Source organism: Medicago truncatula, chromosome 4, assembly GCF_003473485.1.
Source record: "Medicago truncatula cultivar Jemalong A17 chromosome 4, MtrunA17r5.0-ANR, whole genome shotgun sequence".
NCBI lineage: Eukaryota > Viridiplantae > Streptophyta > Magnoliopsida > Fabales > Fabaceae > Medicago > Medicago truncatula.
In genome coordinates this window covers 27,816,086-27,839,022 of record NC_053045.1, presented here as the reverse complement: position 1 = coordinate 27,839,022, position 22,937 = coordinate 27,816,086, and the positions used below count along the sequence as shown (strand labels likewise).

The 22,937-nt window shown below is 32.9% G+C and overlaps 1 protein-coding gene across 1 annotated transcript; it reads right to left on the bottom strand.

Annotated features, from left to right (window-relative positions):
• Positions 1–1,683: 1,683 nt before the first annotated feature.
• On the bottom strand, positions 1,684–8,086 carry LOC25492308 (3-ketoacyl-CoA synthase 2). Its single transcript, XM_013600400.3, has 2 exons — positions 7,455–8,086; positions 1,684–2,596 (listed from the first exon to the last, which is right to left on the bottom strand). The coding sequence occupies exons 1-2, from the start codon at positions 8,076–8,078 to the stop codon at positions 1,829–1,831; spliced, it is 1,392 nt and encodes a 463-aa protein (XP_013455854.2). The 5' UTR covers positions 8,079–8,086; the 3' UTR covers positions 1,684–1,828.
• Positions 8,087–22,937: the final 14,851 nt, after the last annotated feature.

The window sequence follows — 22,937 nt, the reverse complement described above, 5'->3', positions numbered from 1 at the left end:
CAACTTGCGGGGGGATATTACACAATGATAGTTCAAATTATAATAAGGATAATAGTGAGAAATCTTGTAGTACAAGTAACTAGTTTTACATTGTACTTTAGCTTGAGGATAATACAATCCTCTTAAGATAGTACAATTAGCATCTAGTATATATACTATCTTGTAATCCTTTTTCAGTTAATGAATAATTTTCACACTTTCAATAGAATCTTATTATGCTGAGTTGATTTTAATGGTAAAACTAGTATCATGTACAAAAACACTCTGTAGGAAAGGAAGTAGTTAAGTGTGGTAAATTCAATAAATAAGGGTAGATTAGTGGAAAATAATAATACATCCTTTATTGATATTCTAAACTGACAATTAGTTCAAGACGAATGGAACTTTATTTAGTTTCCAACTACAAATTAAGTGTTTCCCCGCTTAAATGTTTTATTTAGCAAAATGCTAACAAATGTACTAAATGCACTTGTTAAGAAGTTCAAAAATAATTTTTATCTTGGAAAAAATGCATTCACCATCTTCAAACTTAAAAAATTGGTCCTTGTGAGTTTAACTCAGTTGATAGGGACAGTGCACAAGAAGACTGAGATATATAGCGGTGGAATTAAATATTGATTATGTCACTGTGGTTCACGGAATTATGCACGGATGGACATGGAGTTGTATGGGGCACTCTTTGGTTAGGAATTTGCTTGTAGCTGATACTATGGAGATTACTATCGCTCGTTTAATTTCGATGTAGTTTCTCTTTCTTTGGGCATTTAAGCCCTTATTGATATTAAAAATGAAATAATTTATGATCTATATATTCCGTGATTTGAGATCATGATTAGTAAATAGTTAGAATTTGATAAGTTCCGTTGAGGTGGCTTTCGAGTCTATACTTTGTAGCCATTTAAAAAGGATTCAATTATCTTTCCAAATATTAAGAAAATGACTTGTACTAAATTTTTACATGCATCCCCTGTTAAGAATCTAGAAGGTTTCCAGAATGCTTCTCTAAGTGTAGCGCCTTCTAGGGTGGATAAGCTTCACATATCATCCAACATGGATAAAAAAAGGGAAAAAAAGAGAAGGAATAATACATATTAATGTTGGATTAGTTACTAAGAGAAGGAATAATAGTTATTAATGTTGGATTAGTTACTAAGAGAAGGAATAATAGTTATTAATGTTGGATTAGTTGCTAAAGTACTTTCAATCATAGGTTGGAATCATGTGTGTTAAGTTGACTGTTATGCTATGTGTCTGCTAGGCTGTATGAGAGAGAGAGAGAGAGTTGGGTGTGCATATAAATTTGTGGAACAACTGATCTAACGGTTCAGATAACTTATCCACGGTAGATGATATGTGAAGCTTATCCACCCTAGCCTGAGCCCTCTAAGTGTAGCTAGGGTTGTGGCCAACTTTTATTTTTGGTCAAGTAGTGTGTCAGTTAGAATTTCACCGTTATCTTAAATAAGTAGAAAATCTAAGGTTCAAATGTCACTCCTACATACACTAATGCGATTTCACTTATACAAAATCGATTTCATATAAATGCAATCTAAATAAGTTGTGACAACAGAAACAATACAAGAAGGAATTTTTGAATCGAAACAGAAACAATTGAGACTGAAGCAAATTTATTATTCATTATATAGCTAAGTACAACAACATATAATTCATTAATATAGTAGAAATTTTTTTTATTATTAATTTTGTTTTTGCTAATAGAACTTTTTATTTTGTTGAACATACAATACTAATTATTTTTTTAGAGCTTCAACATACAGTGCTAGTTGTTGATCACTAGGAACAACTTTTATTATACAAAATCCCCACTTCAAATTGAAACATCAACAGGAAACTCATTTATCTCATCACTCCAAGGATTGATCTCTTTAATTGGATCAACATTCCTTAATGCACACCAAACAGCAGTGTTACACTTAAATCCAGACCCAAATGCAATTTGCCAAATCCTATCACCTTTTCTTATTCTTCCTTTAGCTTCACAATATGCCAACTCATACCAAACAGAACTACTTGAAGTGTTACCATATCTATAAAGTGTCATCTTTGAAGGCTCTAATTGAAAATCACTTAACCCCAGCACTTTTTGAATCTCATCAAGAACCGCTTTTCCACCCGTATGAACACAAAAGTGGTCAAAACACAACTTAAAATCAGGTGTATAAATCTTGACTTTGTTATTAAAGTATTTTTTAACAACAAAAGTTGAAACAAACTTGAATTGTTCTAGTAAAGGTAGAACATATTTTCCAAGTGTTGTGATGTTGGCTTTAAGTGCAAAACCAGCCGAACTCATTAGTTCTTTTGAAAGTGATACTCCTGTGATTTTGTTTGTTTCATCTTCTTTTTGAAAGACTGAATTGTAACAAGTATCTTGTGAACCTTTGTGTGTACGAACAGTGTGCTTAAGATGATACTTTGAACGTTGAGAATCTGAAGAAATGTTTGAGAGTAAGATTGCTGCACCACCTACACGAAAGAGACAATTTGAAACAAGCATTGATCTGTTGTTTCCTAAGTAATATCCACTGTTGGTGTTTTCTGTGCTCACAACTAAGGCATATGAGTTTTGATGTACCTAAAAAATCAGAAAATATGGAATTCAAAAATATACAAAGTAATCAAAAGAAAAATAAAAATACAATATAAGTATGAGAGAGAAAATTATATCAAGATTTTTTACATTTTTTAGTTTCTACAAATCATAACTATAAATTTATCAAGAATACCTAACTTTCAATCATATCTACCTCAATAGCTTGTCACAAAAGTGATGATTTGTGGTGGTTGACCGAAGTGTTTTATCATATTGTATTGGTATGCTTTTTCCGCATATGTCCAATCATAATATATCTAATTAAGTTTGATAAAAAAATAATCTAATTAAGTTTAGATATCTCTACGTACATATTTTGTGAAATAGTACTATATATGATATGACAATAATGGAATTAACCGTCTGTGCAAAAATCATTGATATATCTTCTTATATATTAAAGTTAACACATAAGCATATTTTAGCTCTAATTTTAACCTAAACCTATTGCATAAATTTACTATTTTAACCCTGATGCTAAATTTCTTGGTTAACCTTATTGAATTTTCCCCCTTCTCAATTTCTCGATACATCTTCTTATATATTAAAGTTAACACAGAAGCATATTTTAGCCCTAATTTTAACCTAAACCTATTGCATAAATTTACTATTTTAACCCTGATGCTAAATTCCTTTGTTTAACCTTATTGAATTTTCCCCCTTCCCAATTTCTCGATACATCTTCTTATATATTAAAGTTAACACAGAAGCATATTTTAGCCCTAATTTTAATCTAAACCTATTGCATAAATTTACTATTTTAACACTATATATTAAAGTTAACACAGAAGCATATTTTAGCCCTAATTTTAACCTAAACCTATTGCATAAATTTACTATCTTCTTATATATTAAAGTTAACACAGAAGCATATTTTAGCCCTAATTTACTATTTTAACCCTGATGCTAAATTCCTTTGTTTAACCTTATTGAATTTTCCCCCTTCCCAATTTCTCGATACATCTTCTTATATATTAAAGCTAACACAGAAGCATATTTTAGCCCTAATTTTAACCTAAACCTATTGCGTAAATTTACTATTTTAACCCTGATGCTAAATTCCTTTGTTTAACCTTATTGAATTTTCCCCCTTCTCAATTTCTCGATACATCTTCTTATATATTAAAGTTAACACAGAAGCATATTTTAGCCCTAATTTTAACCTAAACCTATTGCATAAATTTACTATCTTCTTATATGTTAAAGTTAACACAAGCATATTTTAACCCTAATTTTAACCTAAACCTATTGCATAAATTTACTATTTTAACCCTAATGCTAAATTCCTTTGTTTAACCTTATTGAATTTTCCCCCTTCTCAATTTCTCGATACATCTTCTTATATATTAAAGCTAACACAGAAGCATATTTTAGCCCTAATTTTAACCTAAACCTATTGCATAAATTCACTATTTTAACCCTGATGCTAAATTCCTTTGTTTAACCTTATTGAATTTTCCCCCTTCTCAATTTCTCGATACATCTTCTTATATATTAAAGTTAACACAGAAGCATATTTTAACTCTAATTTTAACCTAAACCTATTGCATAAATTTATTATCTTCTTATATATTAAAGTTAACACAGAAGCATATTTTAGCCATAATTTTAACCTAAACTTATTGCATAAATTTACTATTTTAACCTTGATGCTAAATTCCTTTGTTTAACCTTATTGAATTTTCCCCCTTCTCAATTTCTCGATACATCTTCTTATATATTAAAGTTAACACAGAAGCATATTTTAGCCCTAATTTTAACCTAAACCTATTGCATAAATTTACTATTTTAACCCTGATGCTAAATTCCTTTGTTTAACCTTATTGAATTTTCTCCCTTCTCAATTTCTCGATACATCTTCTTATATATTAAAGTTAACTAAACATATTTTGAATCAATTATACAAATTTCTTTCAACATAAATTTTTGTATCTTTGTTAGTGATATATAATATATGAATTTTCAATGTAATTGACTCACGAGAAAAAGAGATGTGTGCAGTGCTTTTGGCAAAATCTCTTCTGTTATTAAATTATAGATTGCTGCTCAATGTCACTAAAAATATTTTGAATCAATTATACAATTTCCTTCTATAGTTGTATTTAAAATTATGACATTAAAATTATAAGTTGGGACTGTATTATAAAATGTTGCCTTTGTCTACTACACTTACAATGTATATGACCCGTGCGGCCGCACGGGTGGACGATCTAGTAACTATTAAACTTAACAAAACCAAATCCTCCCCTTTCTTCTCTCTCTTCTCTCCTTCTCAAACCCTAGCCGTCCTTTTTATAGGGGTGATTTAGGATCAATTTTGACCCAAAAATCATTCATCCGAATTGTTTTTGCTTTTATCCTAATTGAATAATTGATTTCACATATTTTCTGTTTTCTTTCGTTTGTTTTTTGTGATTTAGTCGTCTCTGAACGACTCTGTTTGTTTTGATTTGCGTCTTTGTGCGGTGTGTTTTTTATTTCCCGTCTTAGTGAGGTGTTTGTTTGATTCAGGTTGAAAGATTAGCTTTGAGCAAGTGCAGATCCGATTAATGACAATGACTTTAGCGTCGTCAATGTTGCAGATCGGGAGACATGAGTATTCCGGAGAAATAAATATAGTCATCTTAGTCATAGTTGTAGGCATAGGTACTTTGCCGTTTTATGCTACTAACATGGATGATGTGAGTTTATCACAAATTCATCATTTTTTTGTTTTTAACGAATTTGGATTTGTATTGTATCGATATACTCTATCAATTTAAATGATTGAATATCGTTTATTTTTGTAAAAAAAAAAAAAAAAAACTATTAAACTCTAGAGGACTTGTATTTTATACCCTCAATTTTCAAAAATTCATTCTATATCTCATTTAATCTTCATCTTTATCTACCTATCATATCACTTCACTCTATTATTTTTTTCTCTTTAGTTGTAAATTGAGATTTTTGTATCTAAGAGTCATTTTACTATTTTCAAGATTCCAAATTATGAATATGAGGGAAAAAGTCGAAGCAACAATTACTTAAATTTTTTTCTTTACCAAAATTACTCTAACTAATTTACATTTATATTTTTCCAAGCAACAATATATACTATGGTCAAAATATTAACTAATTCTCTCTTTAAAGGAAAATTTATGAAAGAATACCGGTTCGGTCTTGTTCTGTATAACTAAACGATCAAGGGAAACTAGGATCGTTATTTGTATTCTATCTTAAGTCTGATCTTAGGCATAAGCATACTCGTATTATGTTTTCATATTAATGTTAGAAAGTTAGTGTTGAAGAAACATTATTATCTGGGTTGCTTTTACGGATAGCGATTGTAGGTTTCCCTCGAGATTGTCTATAGCTTTGGATAAGTGGAACTCACTGAGACATCCAATCTCATCCCAATCCTTTTATTTATTTTACATATCACTAGGTTGCTCGTAGAGAGAGGTAGATATGCTGCCGAATGGTTCATCGTCAAATGCTCATTCGTACCAGTTGCAGATTATTCTTCATGTCTTCAAATATATATTAGATATATGTATTTGACCGTTAGCATTTTTCAGGTGTATGGACTTGTATTGATGTATGTATATTCATTCGAAACAAACTATGCTATAATTTTAATATATATAGTTGTAAGTTAATGCACATGCTAAATATTCTAGATAAATTTACTATGAACGTTACATTTTAAAGAAATTTAATAATAATACAATTTTTCTTAATTTTTGTGATTTAGTGCATGAGATCTGTCGAAGGAAAAAAGCCCATGAGATCTTACATTTAGGGACAATGTGAGCAACTAATGTCTTCCTTCAATTTATTTGTAATCATAACAGTCAATTTTCATATTTCTTTTAATCGATACCTTTAATGTGGTCAAACAGACCATGTATTTAGTTAACTGAAATTTTCGAGAATGATACAAAGGGGTGTACACATTAAAAGTGTCTACTAATCTTTATTCTAGTTATAAGGCTGAAATTTTATATGGATCACGATTAACTTGTGCTAAGGACGTATGATAAAGATTCTAAATATATAAATTTCTTATTAGGAAAACCAATTATTAAACTTTAAAAAATATTATTTGTTACGAGACAATATTTTTAAACTTGCGAATTATTTCTTGGAATAAGCTCCTCTCAATCTATCAGGTTTGATTTTCCTTGATGTCAATTTCAGTGGTATAAGTCCATACATAACGATGTTCTTACTTTAAACATGGGGCCTCTGCAAGTAGGGGTGGACAAAAGTACCAAAAAACCGAACTGAAGCTGAACAAAAAAAAAAAAAAACTGAACCATTACTAACAGTTCTGAAACTGAACTGAACAGTTCAGTTCTGTTCGAAACAGTTCAGTTCTATTCAAAATAGTTTGGTTTAGTTCGGTAACTAAAATTCGATTTCGTTTGTTTTTTTTCAAAATTATCAATAATAACAGTTCGGTTCAGTTCAGAACAGTTCAGTTCAGTTTGAAACAGTTCAGTTAAATTCCAAATGCAAACAGTTCAGTTTGGTTCGGTTTAGTTTTCATCCCAATTTGAACCATGCCCACCCCTATCCCCAAGTGGGCGGCGAAATTGATCCTCTCAGATTTTTCGATTCTTGAGTCAGATATCGAGTTTTCAAAATAATAATAATAATAATAATAATAATAATAATAATAATAATATTTCTAAACTTGCTTCCTGAACATGTGTCTTATAGACATATCTTATCATTTTTTATTATTAGAAACACAAATGTGTCTTACAGGCATAAATTATCTTTTTTTTTTTAGAAACTCAAAGTATGATAATAGTTGAATTTAAAACTAAACTAATATATAAAAATATTATCTAACCTGTAAGAGTTGTTTAGCAAGGTCGATGGCTATGAGTCCTGCGCTACAACCCATACCACTTAAATTATAGCACAAAATTGTATGCTTAAGTTTGAAATGGTTGACAACCATAGCACTAAGAGAAGGTACAGGATTGAATATACTACAATTTGTTATAAGAATTTCTATATCCTCAGCCTTCATTTTTGTCTTCAACAAAAGGTCATTAATAGCACCAAAAATAACCGATTCTGTTTCTTTCCTTGCTTCAACAATTGAAATATTTTGTGGAATTTTCAATAAGGACTCTGGCACATAAGTCTTATCACCAAATCCAGACCTATCCAAAATTTTCTTTTGGAAATCTATGCTCTCATCTTTAAAATTTCCTCCAGATTTTGTTTGTTTAATAAACAATTCCTTACTACAGATGCCGTTAGGAAAAGGTTTATAACATGCAAAGTCCACTAGATATACCTTTTTTGAGCATTTCTTTTGGTAAAATGTTACTATATAGGATATTGAGGCACACCACATTAAAAGTGAGAAAATATTACTATACTTGAATAATATTTGGGTATTTAGATAGTCTCTAATGATAGAGAGGGTATAAGACTTGGATTGAGCTAAGAAAAGGAATGACATTGAAAACATACTCATGATTTTCGATATGGCAATTGTTCCTGCCAAAGAGCTTTTCTATTTATAGAAGTTTGTTGTAACGAACAAGGATATCCATTTATCATAAAAAAATTGAGAAATCATATTTGTATAACTATTTTTTGATAATTTTCTCTCTAATACTCACGCTATATTTTTACTTTCTCTCTGTTGTTTTGGTTTTCGTGTTAATACCTATTTTTCTTTGTAAATTTATGATTGTTTCAAAAGTTATCACCAAAATAATTGTTCAAATAACACATCTCTAAAAAATTACTTTCCATCACATCAAATTAAGTTTATTTTACATGTTGAACATTTACTTGTCTGACACACACTCTTGTCCCGGTTATAAGAAGAAAAAAATTTATTATCTTTGATATTATTTATAGTTGCAACTTTTTAAATGGTTTTACAAGTATAGTTTAACTTCATCAAATTAAAGAGTTGATGAAGACTCTTGTTGATGCACCTGGTCCGCAAGAAGAATCTGCACCGTCCGTTCCAGCATCATTAATATTAGCAGCCGGCATTAACATCATTAAGCCGCCGTGCCAACAATATTCTCAATTAATCTCACCCTTGCAAAAGAGTAAAACATCTTAGAAAAATTATATTCTCTCATATCCTTCTATCTTTTTCTATTATTACATTTAAAACATGGGAATATTAAATGTTTATTTAAGAAGTTAAATTAAATCATCTAAATTGATATCGAAGAGAATCGAACCTAAATTCTTAAGAAGAAACACACTATATGGTCTCAAAGCAACATCATTATACCAATCCAAGTGGGTTCAAGGAAATATTACGGTGGTTAAAGAAAGCAGCACCATCTACAAAACAATTTGAAGACTTTATTCTATTTTTTTTTTTTGAAAAGTCTTACTAATGAATGTTCTAAAAGTATTGGTTAATGATTCTATTAAAAAAATGTCTTAGAAATATGTCTTTATTTCTCTCAATGCAATAATTACATTATTTTTTTATACAAACTTACCATGTTTAGTACTTTAACCAATTTCATAAACGTTTTGCATTTTTTATTAAGGGAAGTGCTAACAAGTGTCACGGGACACTTGTTAAGGAATTATAAAATAAAGGCTAAAGTGCACTCTCCCCCTAACGTTTAAAAAGAGATGGAGATGACATGACACAAAAGAGATGAAGACGATGAGGGAGCCGCGGAGATGGGTGGTGGAGTTGATCAGGGAAGAAAAAGGAGAGAGCGAGGTCGAATGAGAGAGAAGAGCTGCAAGATCTGAGTTTTGAGTTTTGTGTTTATTTGTTTCTCAGAATTCTGCAATTTCAATGGAAGCGTTACTTGATTTTTTTTTTTAATTAATTTGGATGGTGATGATAAGACGAGGAAAGGTCTTTGACATATAGCAAATAAAAGATTTTGGGAATTTTTTTTCTTTTAATGAAGTTGCTAGGTATGATGAAATTGGTAGGTTAAGAAGATGAATGAGAAGGGGTTAATGAATTTGTTGGGTTTGTCATGAACCTCACGTGCCTTTCTTATTTTTTTGGCTAAATTAATTCAATGATCCCTCAATTAATTACCAGTTTTCTCTTAAGTGTTGATGGTTCATCGTAAGATAGAATACACCTGCGTGATCCAACAATCCTCCTTTTAAAAAAAAGATCAAACGATTTAAATTAAAATAATTAATAGGATCTATGGTGGACAACTTTTAAGATTTGTCCACCATAGACATTTAAGGTTAAAGTTAACGGTCATGACTTTTTTTAATAACGAAGCAAAAGTTGAAGGACTAAAATGATGATTTTAAAACTTATGGGATCAAAATGAAAACTAGTAATTAGTTGAGGGACCATTGGATTAATTTAGCTTTTTTTTTTTCTTCCTTTTCTTAATTTTTGTATTCAGCTATTAAACGCATGACTTTTTTTAATATTTTTAAATTAGTTATTACACATGTGGCATGCCACATCCTTTAATGAAATGCCAAATAAGCTTTGACTTGGTCAAAAGTGACCAAAAGGATCAAATTTGCAATGGGGCTAAATCTTAGGGGGGTAAAATTGTAGTTTTTGTACTTAGGGGGCCAAAATTGCAAGTTTTTAAAAGTTAGGGGGGAAAAGTGCACTTTAGTCTAAAATAAAATATTGACTAGAAAATTTTGTACTATACTTTTTTGAAAATTGTGTGTTATGTGTGTGTTAAATATATTTTTGATCCATATAAATATTTAACTATTCGTTTTAATCTCTTTAAAATTTTCTTATAACTTTTGGTCGCCCAAATGCATCACCACTTTTGGTATGTATTTTTAAGTCAATTGATATGTATCAATTGAAAGTTTAGAATGAGTTTATGCAGAAATATTTAGAATATTATAAAAATATATCAATAATTTGTGTTTTAACAAAACATAAATTATATTAAATATAAATTTTTAAGTTGCAAAAACATAAAACTTCGTATTTAACTAATTCCTTGTTAATTTTCCTTTTAATTTTACAAGAGAGAATTTTATAACGTATTAAACTTGACTGCTGGCAAAAAAGAAATTCAAAATTTCAAATGATAGCATGGGTTCTTTTTTTGAAGAAACAATTAAGGGACGAAAAGTGAAAAAAAAAAATTAGAAGAGTTAAAAGAAAAGTTAAAAAATTATAGGACCAAAAATATATTTAAACTCACTAAAGTATCTATGTTATTAATTCCTATTTTTGCATATCTTAAAAGAGTTTTCAAAATAGGGAATGGTGTGAAAACAAAAAGAGAGTGCAAGGGGATTATAAATCAATCAAAGTCTTTAACTATTAGGCAAATAGATCGATTCATAATCAATTACAACCAACGAAATCAAATAATCTATACAATTAGTTCTTTCTTGAAAAGAAAAAAACTTACAAGCAGAATTAATTAATAATTATAGATAATATTATATGAAATATGATGTGATAGATATGATAAATTGATAATATAACGGAAAAAAGAGATAAAGAAAATCCGTAGGGTTGCATAGAAAAATAAAAATAAAGTGTTTATTTAATATTGTTGTTGTAGTGTAAATGAAGATATTTAAGGGCTCGTAGAATTGAAGGGAAGAAGTTGAGACCGAAAATATTGAGAAAAAGAAGATTCATTATACAATTCAAAACTTACATGTGGTACAGATTTGGCGATTGTGAGAGCTTTGATTCAAGTAGACATGTGTAACTCTTTATGAGAGCTTTGATCCAATTAAGAGATTTTTAACTTTTGGAGCTTAATCGAATGAGCAAAAGTCACACAGAATCAGCATGCAATTTCCTTAAAAAAATAAAAATAAAAATAAAATAAGCATGCAATTATGCAATTCTAACAAAGATTGAATATTCTTTGTGAACATAAATTATAAAGAATTTGTCAAATATGTGCAACATTGCATATTTTTTCCGATAAGGTCAAGAGAAATATTAGACATCCGGAAGAATCTGAAACATCCTAATTAGGTCACTATTGCACATGTTAAAACAACTAATAGTATTAATTTCTTTCTTTAAAAACAATAATTATTTATTTATAAGTTCTATATTTAAATGTATGAGTTCCATCTTCCAATACAAAATTTATATTTTAAACTTCTTAAAATTTATATTTGCATAGGATAGAAAAATCCTTTTCTAATATTACATCGCATTCTTTATCAATGTTTTTTTTATTAATGTTGTGTTGTGTTGTGTCTTTGTTTGGTGTGGGCTCGGGCTAGCGTGAGCATAGAAAATAGGTCTCTCACGGTGAAAATTTAATTTTGTCCATCAGATGTATGAATATATTATGTAGTGGTTAGGATGGTTTACTGGAAACCTGTCTTCCACCGGGTGTGAAACAGTGTCCATTTGTTTTTAATTTTTTTTCAACAGTATCCGAAATCAATAAATGTTACAGGGAAGGCTTTGCTGTTCTTCGGAGGATCCTGTAGATCGACCAATTTGCAAGGGTTTTCCCACCACCGTTCGCGTCCAAATTTCAGGCTCCCGTGGTCGTGTTCGTGAAATCCATTTCTTTCATTAATTTATTTGTGTTTAATAAATTTTATTTCTTTAATTAAAATTAAAAAGTGGAAAGGAATAAAAAAAAAGTGAGAAGTACATTATTGGCTGAAATTTCCGTCGGTGATGCAGATCAATATAAACATTACTGGCGGAATTTTCTCTCAGTAATGCAGAGGTAGTTTTGACAAAGCATTACTGAGGGATTATTCCACCAGTAAAAACCAGATTTCTTGTAGTGAGTTATTCCCTTCAAAATTGTACAGTTTCTTTTATTTTTGACAAAAAATAAAAGCACGGTTACATTATTAAGATGATTTAAAATTCCAATATCACAATTAGTAAAATTTCTTTTTAAACTAAATTATGTATTTCGATGTATTCATTATCCTTAAATCACGTTTGACTAAGCGTGTTTAAAACCGAACTAATAAAATAGAAAAACCGCAAACCGAACCAATCTAAATTGAAATCGCAAAAAATGGCACTTGGTTCGGATGTATTCAGACAATTTTTTTACTCAATAGCAAGATTTTGTTTGGTTTGCGGTTTTGATTTTACCAATCGAACCAAACCAAACAGCAACATCAAAAAAAAAAAAAAAACTAAATGGAAATTTTAAGAAAATGACATTTTTTTTTTCTCTTGTTAAGTTTCCTCTCTTTTTTTTCCTTTAAAAAACATATTTTTGTGGTATTTGAACTCTTAAAGAATGATAAAAAATTTAGTCTTTTGTGATTTTTACAAAATTTAATTACTTTTTGTCCACGTTTAAACTTTGGTGTACGTAGTTGGGTACATTGTTTGATGAAAATAAAATCGTAATGTTGGATGAAATTTAAAACATTGCTGAAAATATATTGTGTTTTATCTTTGAAATTTTATATTAATGTTGAAAACAAAAAAAATTATGGTATAAGCAAAATTACAGCAACCGATCCAATCCAAATTGCATTTGTTTGATTTGGTTTGGTTTGGTTTGGTTCGAATTTTATTTTAAAAGTCAACCGAACCAAATCAAACCGCATACTTTTTCAGCTTACGGTTCAGATGAAATTTAGCCTCAAAATCGAACCGCACCGCACCACAAATACCCATTCGTTTGGCATTTTATGCGGGAGTTAACGACGCAAATTAGTAAAACCAAATGGGAGGAGATTAATTTAAAAAATAAGATACGGTTAAAACCAAATGGGTTGATAATATCGGATTAGAAAAAAAAAATTCCACTTTTTTTTTTTAAGGAAAAAAAAAATTCCACTTGTTAACGAGATCATTAACCTACTAAAAATAAGATACATACATAGAATTGTCTATTGATGTATTTTTATATAATGAGTAATATTTTTTTATTAAATCTTAAAATTGATCCGTAAACGTATTAAGTTTATTGAAGATGCAGAAATGAAAAAAACATATTAAATGTAATTAATAAAAAAAATGGTAAAACCGGCTTCACCTGTTATAAGCGGTAGATTTTCAGTTTTCACGGTGAGCGACCTATTTTCTATGCTCACGCTAGAACTCGCCTTGTTTGTGACCCATGACTCACTTGACATGTTCACTTGACATGTTTTTAATCAAGTTCTTTTACAATCATTACAACAGTTTATATAGTTTAAAATAATAATAATTATTATTATTATTATATTCAATCCGTTTCAAAATATAAGTAAATTTTACTTTTTAGATTCATTCAATTAATGATATATGTGGTCCATATTATGAACTACATACATCATTAATTGGATGAACCTAACAAGTAAAATTTGCTTATATTTTGAAACGGAAGGAGTACAACTTTGGTCATAGTGAATTGTAGAACAAAACTTCACGTGTTAGTAGAATAAATAGTATACTAGATATTGTAAATAACAATAATTTTTTTGAAATCACATACATTAATAAATTACTTTAATCTCTCATCGAAAAATACCAAACTTTTATTATTTTCTTTCGGCAAGGTTGATCTTCCCATTTTTCGTTGTAATTTTTCTTTATTTTTTGTAATTTTGTTTTTTTAATATACATGTCGCTGATTCTTAATTTATAGAAGTTTCAACCTAATTGTCTATCAAACATTTCGGTGCATGTTTATAATATAAATTTACTTAAAAAAACTTTCTCAAAATAAATTATTTTTTAGTAAATATTTGTTTATTATTATTATTTTTTTAAACAAGCAAAAATGAGATATATTAACACGGACACCGTAATTGTTACCGCACAAGGTGTGCCAAACAATCACGAAAATGTCAAGGTCCAAACAAAATTACAACGAAATCAGTCAATACCGAGACATAAAAGCGGGCTCGACCACCACTGATGAGTACAAAAACTAAATACAGCATTGCTAGCCTTTAACCACCACAAAGAAGTTGATTTCACTTTATCTAACATTTGTGGCAGAGTACCTTGTCTATTTCTAAAAATCCTATCATTCCTTTCTTCCACAACACCGAAACACAAAGCAACCAAATCAAGTGGAAGAAAGACCGTCGCCTTCTCAAACAACCTGCGTAATTAATAAATTGCAAACAATGATCTGAAGTTGATTGAGATTCGACCCCTATACCACTCCTAGCCATGCCCGCACCATTGACCATAATGCACTAAAAGTTACACAAGACAAAAACAAATGATTAACATCTTCAACGCTCCCACATCCAGAAACACACAACCGCGCCTCCAAAGGTAATAAAATGTCACGGTTTGCCAAATTATTTTTTGTAGGTAACCGATCTCTCAGGAGTCGCCAAGCAAGGATAGATACTTTGAGAGGAACCTGTTTATGCCAAATTAACTCCATATGATGATGAAATTGGGGCTGCTCTTGTGATGTCAGCATGTCATAGACCCCACGTACAGAATACCCACCCTCCTGATTAGGTAACCAAAGCCATCTGTCTGTCACTGATTCCTGCAAAGAAACTATTAGTAATAAAACCCTACACTCCTCTACCAACTCCTCCTCCTAAGCCCACAACCGCCTACGCCACCGCAACGCCTCCCCACCCACATCCACCCCCAACAAGAACATATTCCTAAATGAAATTGATTTGTTAACATTCAAGTCAAAAAGGCGCCTAAACCGGTCACACAGTGGAACATCTCCGCACCAACGATCACGCCAAAAATCGGTGTCTGCACCATCTCCCACCCTCCTCCTAACACACATCCCAAACCATCCCTCTCCACCCTCACCTATCCCATCTCTAATCCTCACTATCTCCCTCCACCACGAAGAACAACTCCGGCCCCCATCCTCCAAACCTCCATCCGCCACACCATACCTAGCCACTAACACCTTCCTCCACAAAGCTTCCCTCTCCAATAACAACCGCCAACACCATTTATCCAACAAAGCAATGTTAAACTCTCTCAACCTTGTAACACCCAACCCTCCATACTCCTTCCTCATACTCAAAGTATCCCACCTAACCCAAAATATTTTTATTTTTTCCTCACCCCCTCCCCAAAAAAATTTATTAAACAAAGATTCAATGGAAGAGATTATACCTGACAGAGTTTTGAAAAAGGAAAGTGCATAGACAGGTAGCGCAGTCAGGACGGACTTTAGTAGAATCAAACGACCACCGAAAGAAAGGAACCGACTTTGCCAACCAGACAATCTAGATTTAATACGATTCACAACAGGTTCCCAAAACAAAAGACAACGCGGATCACCCCCAATCGAGAGCCCCAAATAGAGAAACGGAATTTTACCTACTTTGCAACCCAACACAGAAGCCGCTTCTGACAACCACGAATCATTAATATTAACCACTACCAGAGAACTCTTATGAAAGTTTACTTTCAATCCCGACATAGCTTCAAACAAAACAAGACCAGCCCGCAGCGCCTGCTGTAACGCCCACTTTCGTTTAATTATTTATTTAATCGAGTTTAGGCAATTATATTATATTTATATAATATATGTGTGAGTTTTGTTGATTTTAGATGATTTGGTTGATAAGATGTGTTTTGATGATTTGCTAAAGATTATGAGACTTATTTTATTGTTAAATAAAATAAGATTTGAAAAGAAAATAAAAATATTTAGTTGAGGGCTGTTTTGAGATTTTAGATAGTTTTGGGGGAGAAAGCGAGATAAGATAAGATATTAGGAAGAAGTATATAAGAGATACACCTATTTTTTAGAAAACAATTGCACGTACGATCAAACTTTGAAAAAAGGAGGAAAAAGCCAAGAGAAGAGAGAACCACTAGGAGGGTTGCGATTTCTTCAATACAAGGTAAGGGTGAGACTAATAATTCAGTAATATTGATTGTTGTAATTCTGATGACTAATTGACAAAGTTAGGATTGATTTAGAAAAGTTTTGAAATTAGGTCAAATCCTTAAAATTGATGAGCAAACGGTAAAACTGAGTTAGATTGATGTAGAAACCGTCCTACAACCTTAGAATATGTTTAGGATGAATTCTGGATGTGAAATTAAGCTTAGAACCATGTTAGTTGATGAAAATTGTGTGAAAACTGCATTCTGTCCGAGCCAAAATTCATCGCTCGCCATAGCAAGCAATGATCCTCGCCTCGCGAGTGATGAATGTTCATCGCTCGCCACGCGAGCCATTCCCTTCGCCTCGCGAGTTACAAGTCGTAGCTCGCCACAGCGAGCAACCCTACTCGCCATAGCGATCTTGACCAGAGAGCATGTCATTTTCTGAGTTATTGACTTTTGAGTTGAACCTTAGATGCCTTTGAGTACCTTTAGGTGTCTACTATTGATTAGGGAATGATTTAGAACGAGATTGAACCTGGAACAACCTTAGTTGGGATTCTGGCTTGTACTCGCCATGGCGAGCAGATGCTCTCGCCTCGCGAGCACTTCCAGAACTGAGTACTTTTGAGGATTGTGAGACCTGAGCTGTTTGGTTTGGTTAGGAAAGGAACTTTAGGTACTAATGTGACCTATTAAAGATAATGACTGTGAACTGTGAAGTTTTTATGAACTGTTAAGAGATTATGAAATGAAATATGGATTGATTGCCTTTACTTGAATTATTGTTGAATGATCAAGAAATTGTTGAGAATGATTTGTTATTAAACCTGTTGTGATTTGATTATGCTGCAAATGTTATTTAACTAAGTTGCATGTTTATGAATAAGCTGATGATGAACTCCAAATTATTGGATGTATATGTGATAAGTTGATTAAGATGTTTTGTTGTTAGAGTCCATGCATTAGCATTCATTGAGCTTTGTCCTCACCATGATTGGAGCTTTGTCCTCCGCACGTTTAGGAGCTTTGTCCTCCGCACGATGAAAGTATATTAATACTTATGATGACGATTGGTACCACATGCATATAGTGTCTAAGTTGCATTGTCGCATTTGTCGAGTTTAAAGATGTATATGTTATTGATTATGATTGGAGCTGTGATTACTTGATAATTGTTTATCAAAGACGCTATGTTGTTTAAGACTGATTATGATGTTAATTATGATTTCGAATTACATTGATTAATGTTATTGTTTTATGAAATCTCACCCCTTCTGCTTGAAAATGTTGCTCTTCGTATGAGTAACTTGCAGGTGATCGTGCTTAAGTTTGCAGTTGCTATCGTGAGTGGCCCTTCCTCACTGAGTCGTCTAGGTCGCTCTGATACGTAACGGGATAGGGTGTTTGTTATGCATGCTTCATTCTCTTACGTGAATATTTATGATTATTTTTATGATGTTGATTAACTCATTTGAGATATGTTGATGGGGCTTACGAGCCAAACGATTTATGAATTATGAAACAATTTTCCGCTGCAACATTTAAGTCATTTGGTTAAATTGTTATTTAACTGATATTGGATTATGTTAAATGTGATATCCCGTTTGTTTATGTTGTTTACTCTGATAATTGTTTAAGAAATTTTTATATTGGGAAAACGGGGTGTTACACCCGCACATTAGCTCAACTTTTATTCCCAATAAGAAGCGTATCATCAGCAAACTGTAAATGAGACGTCCACTGGATTTGCGCGCCCCATACTATATGTAACACCCCGTTTTCCCAATATCAAAATTTCATTAAAAACATAGCATTTATCAGAGTAAGCATCAAAACAACGGGATATCACATATAACATAATCCAACAGTCAAATAATAATTTAACCAATATCTTAAACATTGCAGCGGAAAATCATAATCATAATTCGTAAAACGTTTTGGCACGCAGGCCCAACAAGTATCTCAAAAGAGTTAATCAAAACAGTAAATATTCGTGGCAGTTCACGTAAGAGAATGAAGCATGTTATAGCATAAAACCCCATCCCGTTACGTATCAGAGCGACCTAGACGACACAGTGAAGGCAAGGCCACTCACGACGGCAACTGCACACTAAGCACGATCACCTGCAAGTTACCCATACGAAGGGCAACATTTTCAAGCAGAAGGGGTGAGATTTCATAATAAAATAACATTAATCAATGTAATTGCGAATCATAAATTAACATCATAATCATTCCATTATTAACTTTGCATAAATGCTAAACAGTTATCACGTAATCATATATCCAATTCATTATGAACAACGTAACATAATCAATAAACACTTATCACGTAATCACATATTCGTTCATTATCAACAAGGCATCTTAATCATGACAATGTGACAATGCTCCTAGACTCCTTATATGCATGTGGTACCAATCGTCATCATAAGTATTAATATACTTTAATCGTGCGGAGGACAAAGCTCCTATAAAACGTGCGGAGGACAAAGCTCCTAATATTCGTGGTGAGGACTAAGCTCAATGATATGCTATGCATGGACACATATGAACAAAACATCGTAATCAACTTATCAACATGCATCCAATAATTTGGAGCTAAACTTCATCATATAATTATGCACTTAGTTAAATAACGGAAGCAGCATAAACAGGTCACATAACAAGATGATATCATTATATCAAAGCACATAATTTGTATCATTATCACATCTTCCTATCTTGCATGAATATACAATACAATAGTTCATATTCAATTAATATTAATATAACTTAAACAACTCTACAGTCTGCATTAAACGACATCACTAGGTCTCATTACCAGTTAGGGGTTCACTCTTGATCAACAAGTGCGACACAGATCGCATAAACACATAAACAAGTTCATCCTGGTTGTACTCGCGAGGCGAGAGTACTTACTCGCCATGGCGAGTACCACTCAACTCCCAAACTAAGGTTGTTCTGGGTTCCCTCTGATCCTACATTCATTCCTAATCAATACTAGGTATGTTCAGGTACTCAAAGGCATACAAGATTCAACTAAAAAGGTCGAAACACGAAATATGACATGCACTCTGCCTAAGCTCGCGAGGCGAGGAAGGGTTGCTCGCCATGGCGAGTTGCACCAAACAACTTGCGAGGCGAAGGGAAGGGGCTCGCGTGGCGAGCGATGAAGTTCATCACTCGCGAGGCGAGGATCATCACTCGCCGTGGCGAGCGATGAACAGAAGCACGGGCAGACTAGGGTTTTTCTCAAAAATCCATCACACAACATGGTTCAAAGCGTGGTTTTGATTCCAGAATTCATCCTAAACATATTCTAAGGTTAAAGGACGGTTCTTTCATCAATCTAACAAGTTTTACCGTTTGATCATCAATTTTTGGGGTTTTGACCTAATTCCAAAACTTCTCTAAATCAATCCTAACTTTGTCAACTAATCATCAGAATTACAGTAAATAACATTATTGAATTATTAGTCTCACCCTTACCTTGAATGAAGAAATCGCAGCCCTCACTCTAGGTTCCTCTTCTCTTGGCTTTTTCTTCCTTTTCTCCAAAAACAGTCGTACGTACTTTATGTTTTTCTAAACTAGGTCTAACCTTTTATATCTCCTCTTAAAATACTTATCTTATCTCACTTTCTCCCCCAATACTATCTAAAATATCAAAACAGCCCTCAACTAAATATTTTATATTATTTTCAAATCTTTATTCTATTTAACAATAAAATAAATCTCATATCATAATCAAATCCTCCAAAACTCATAACTTATCACGTCATCAATCAAATCATCATAAATCATCAAAACATAACAAAATCATGCATATATTATATAATTATAATATAATCACGTAAACTCGATTAAATAAACGATTAAACGAAAGTGGGCGTTACAACTCTCCCCCACTTAAAAGATTTTCATCCTCGAAAATTTACCTCAAGTAAACAACTCTGGATAAGACTCCAGCATCTTACTCTCAAGCTCCCACGTCAAGCTTTCACCAGTCGCTCCCGACCAAACGACTCTCACGAGAGGTATCTCCTTGCCTCTCAACATCTTCACTTTACGATCATCAATCCTCAACGGTAAAGTTTCTACCGTAAGGTTGTCTCTAACTTGCACATCGTCACTCTGAATTACATGAGATGGATCCGGAACATACTTTCGAAGTTGCGACACATGGAAAACGTTGTGCAAATTCGAAAGATGCGGCGGTAAACCCACTCGATAAGCCACCGTTCCAACTCTTTCCAATATCTGATACGGACCAATGAACTTCGGGGTCAACTTCTTTGACTTCAAAGCACGTCCTACACCAGTCATAGGAGTGACTCTCAAAAACACGTGGTCTCCTTCCTGAAATTCAAGATCTTTTCTACGCTTATCATGATAACTCTTTTGTCGACTCTGCGACGCCTTCATTTTCTCTTGGATCATCTGAACTTTCTCAGTAGTTTGCTGAACAATCTCTGGTCCTAAGACCGCTCTTTCTCCTGATTCAAACCAACACAACGGAGTTCTGCATCTCCGACCATACAAAGCCTCGAACGGTGCCATTCCAATACTAGAATGATAACTATTATTATAAGTGAACTCGATCAACGGAAGATGACTGTCCCAAGTTCCTCCTTGTTCAAGAACACAAATTCTCAACAAATCCTCTAGCGACTGAATTGTCCTCTCCGACTGACCATCTGTCTGTGGATGATACGCCGAACTCAATCTCAACTTCGAACCCAAGGCCTCTTGCAAACTTTTCCAAAATCTAGAAGTAAATCTTGGATCTCTATCTGACACGATGCTCGAAGGAACACCATGCAACTTCACAATCTCCTTGATATAAATCTCTGCCAACTGGGCAACAGGGAAACTAATATTAATAGGTAGAAAATGAGCTGACTTCGTCAACCTATCAACAATAACCCAAATTGCGTCGCTCCCTCTCGGAGTATTCGGCAAACTCGTCACAAAATCCATCGATATACTATCCCATTTCCATTCTGGCACATCTAAAGGTACCATCATCCCAGCGGGTTTCTGATGCTCGACTTTCGACTTCTGACAAACTAAACAGGAATACACAAACTGTGCCACATCTCGTTTCAAACCAGACCACCAGAAAATCTTCTTTAAATCATGATACATCTTCGTAGCTCCCGGGTGAATACTCAAGCTACTTCTATGACTCTCTTCAAGAATCATCTTCTTAATCTCTTCATTGTCTGGGATACAAATTCTTCCTCGGAATCTCAACACACCTTGATTGTCGATTTTAAAATCACTGTCTTCAGTCTGATCTCTAGCAGCCAACAAGTCCACAAACTTTACATCAACTTTCTGTGCTTCCTTGATACTTTTCAGAAATTCACTATCAATCTTCAGCATACCCAATTTCACACTCTGAGGTGTCCATTCACAAACCAAACTCAAATCTCTAAACTGTTCAAGCAATTCGAACTCTCTGACCATCATGGCGGACATATGCAATGTCTTCCTACTCAAGGCATCTGCAACAACATTAGCTTTACCTGGATGATAATTCAAGCCAAAGTCATAATCTTTCAACAATTCAAGCCATCTTCGCTGTCTCATATTCAATTCCTTCTGATCGAACAAATACTTCAAACTCTTGTGATCACTAAACACCTCAAATCTCGAACCATACAAGTAATGTCTCCATATCTTCAATACAAAGACTACAGCCGCCAACTCAAGATCATGCGTAGGATAATTCTTCTCATGAATTATCAACTGTCTTGAAGCATAAGCTACCACTTTACCTCCTTGCATAAGTACACCTCCTAAACCCAACTTGGACGCATCACAATAAACCACAAAAGGTTCATCTGACTTCGGAAAAATTAACACTGGAGCAGTCGTCAAACGCTTCTTCAATTCACCGAAACTTTTCTCACAATGGACGTCCCACACAAAAGTTTTACCTTTACAAGTCAACTGCGTTAGCGGAAGAGCTAACTTAGAAAATCATTCAATAAACCTTCTATAGTAACCAGCTAAACCCAAAAAGCTTCTAATTTCAGTAACGGACTTAGGAGTATCCCATTTGCGATACAGCTTCGACTTTAGACGGATCCACAGCAATACCATCTCCGGAAATAACATGGCCAAGGAAACTCACTTCATTCAACCAGAATTCACACTTAGACAATTTAGCATAAAGTTTCTTCTCTTTCAACACTTGTAAGACAATCTTCAGATGCTCGGCATGTTCTTCTTCAGTCTTGGAGTAAATCAAGATATCGTCGATGAACACAACTACGAACCGATCCAAAAATGCATGGAAGATGCGATTCATATACTCCATAAACACTCCAGGTGCATTGGTAACACCAAAAGGCATAAATTTATATTCATAGTGACCATAACGCGTTCTAAAAGCTGTCTTCTGCATATCTTCATCTTTTACTTTAATCTGGTGATAACCTGATCTCAAATCAATCTTGCTGAAAACTCGTGCACCCACTAGCTGATCCATCAAATCATCAATTCTCGGAAGTGGATACCTATTCTTGATAGTTACCTTGTTCAACTGTCGATAATCAATACACAACCGCATACTACCAT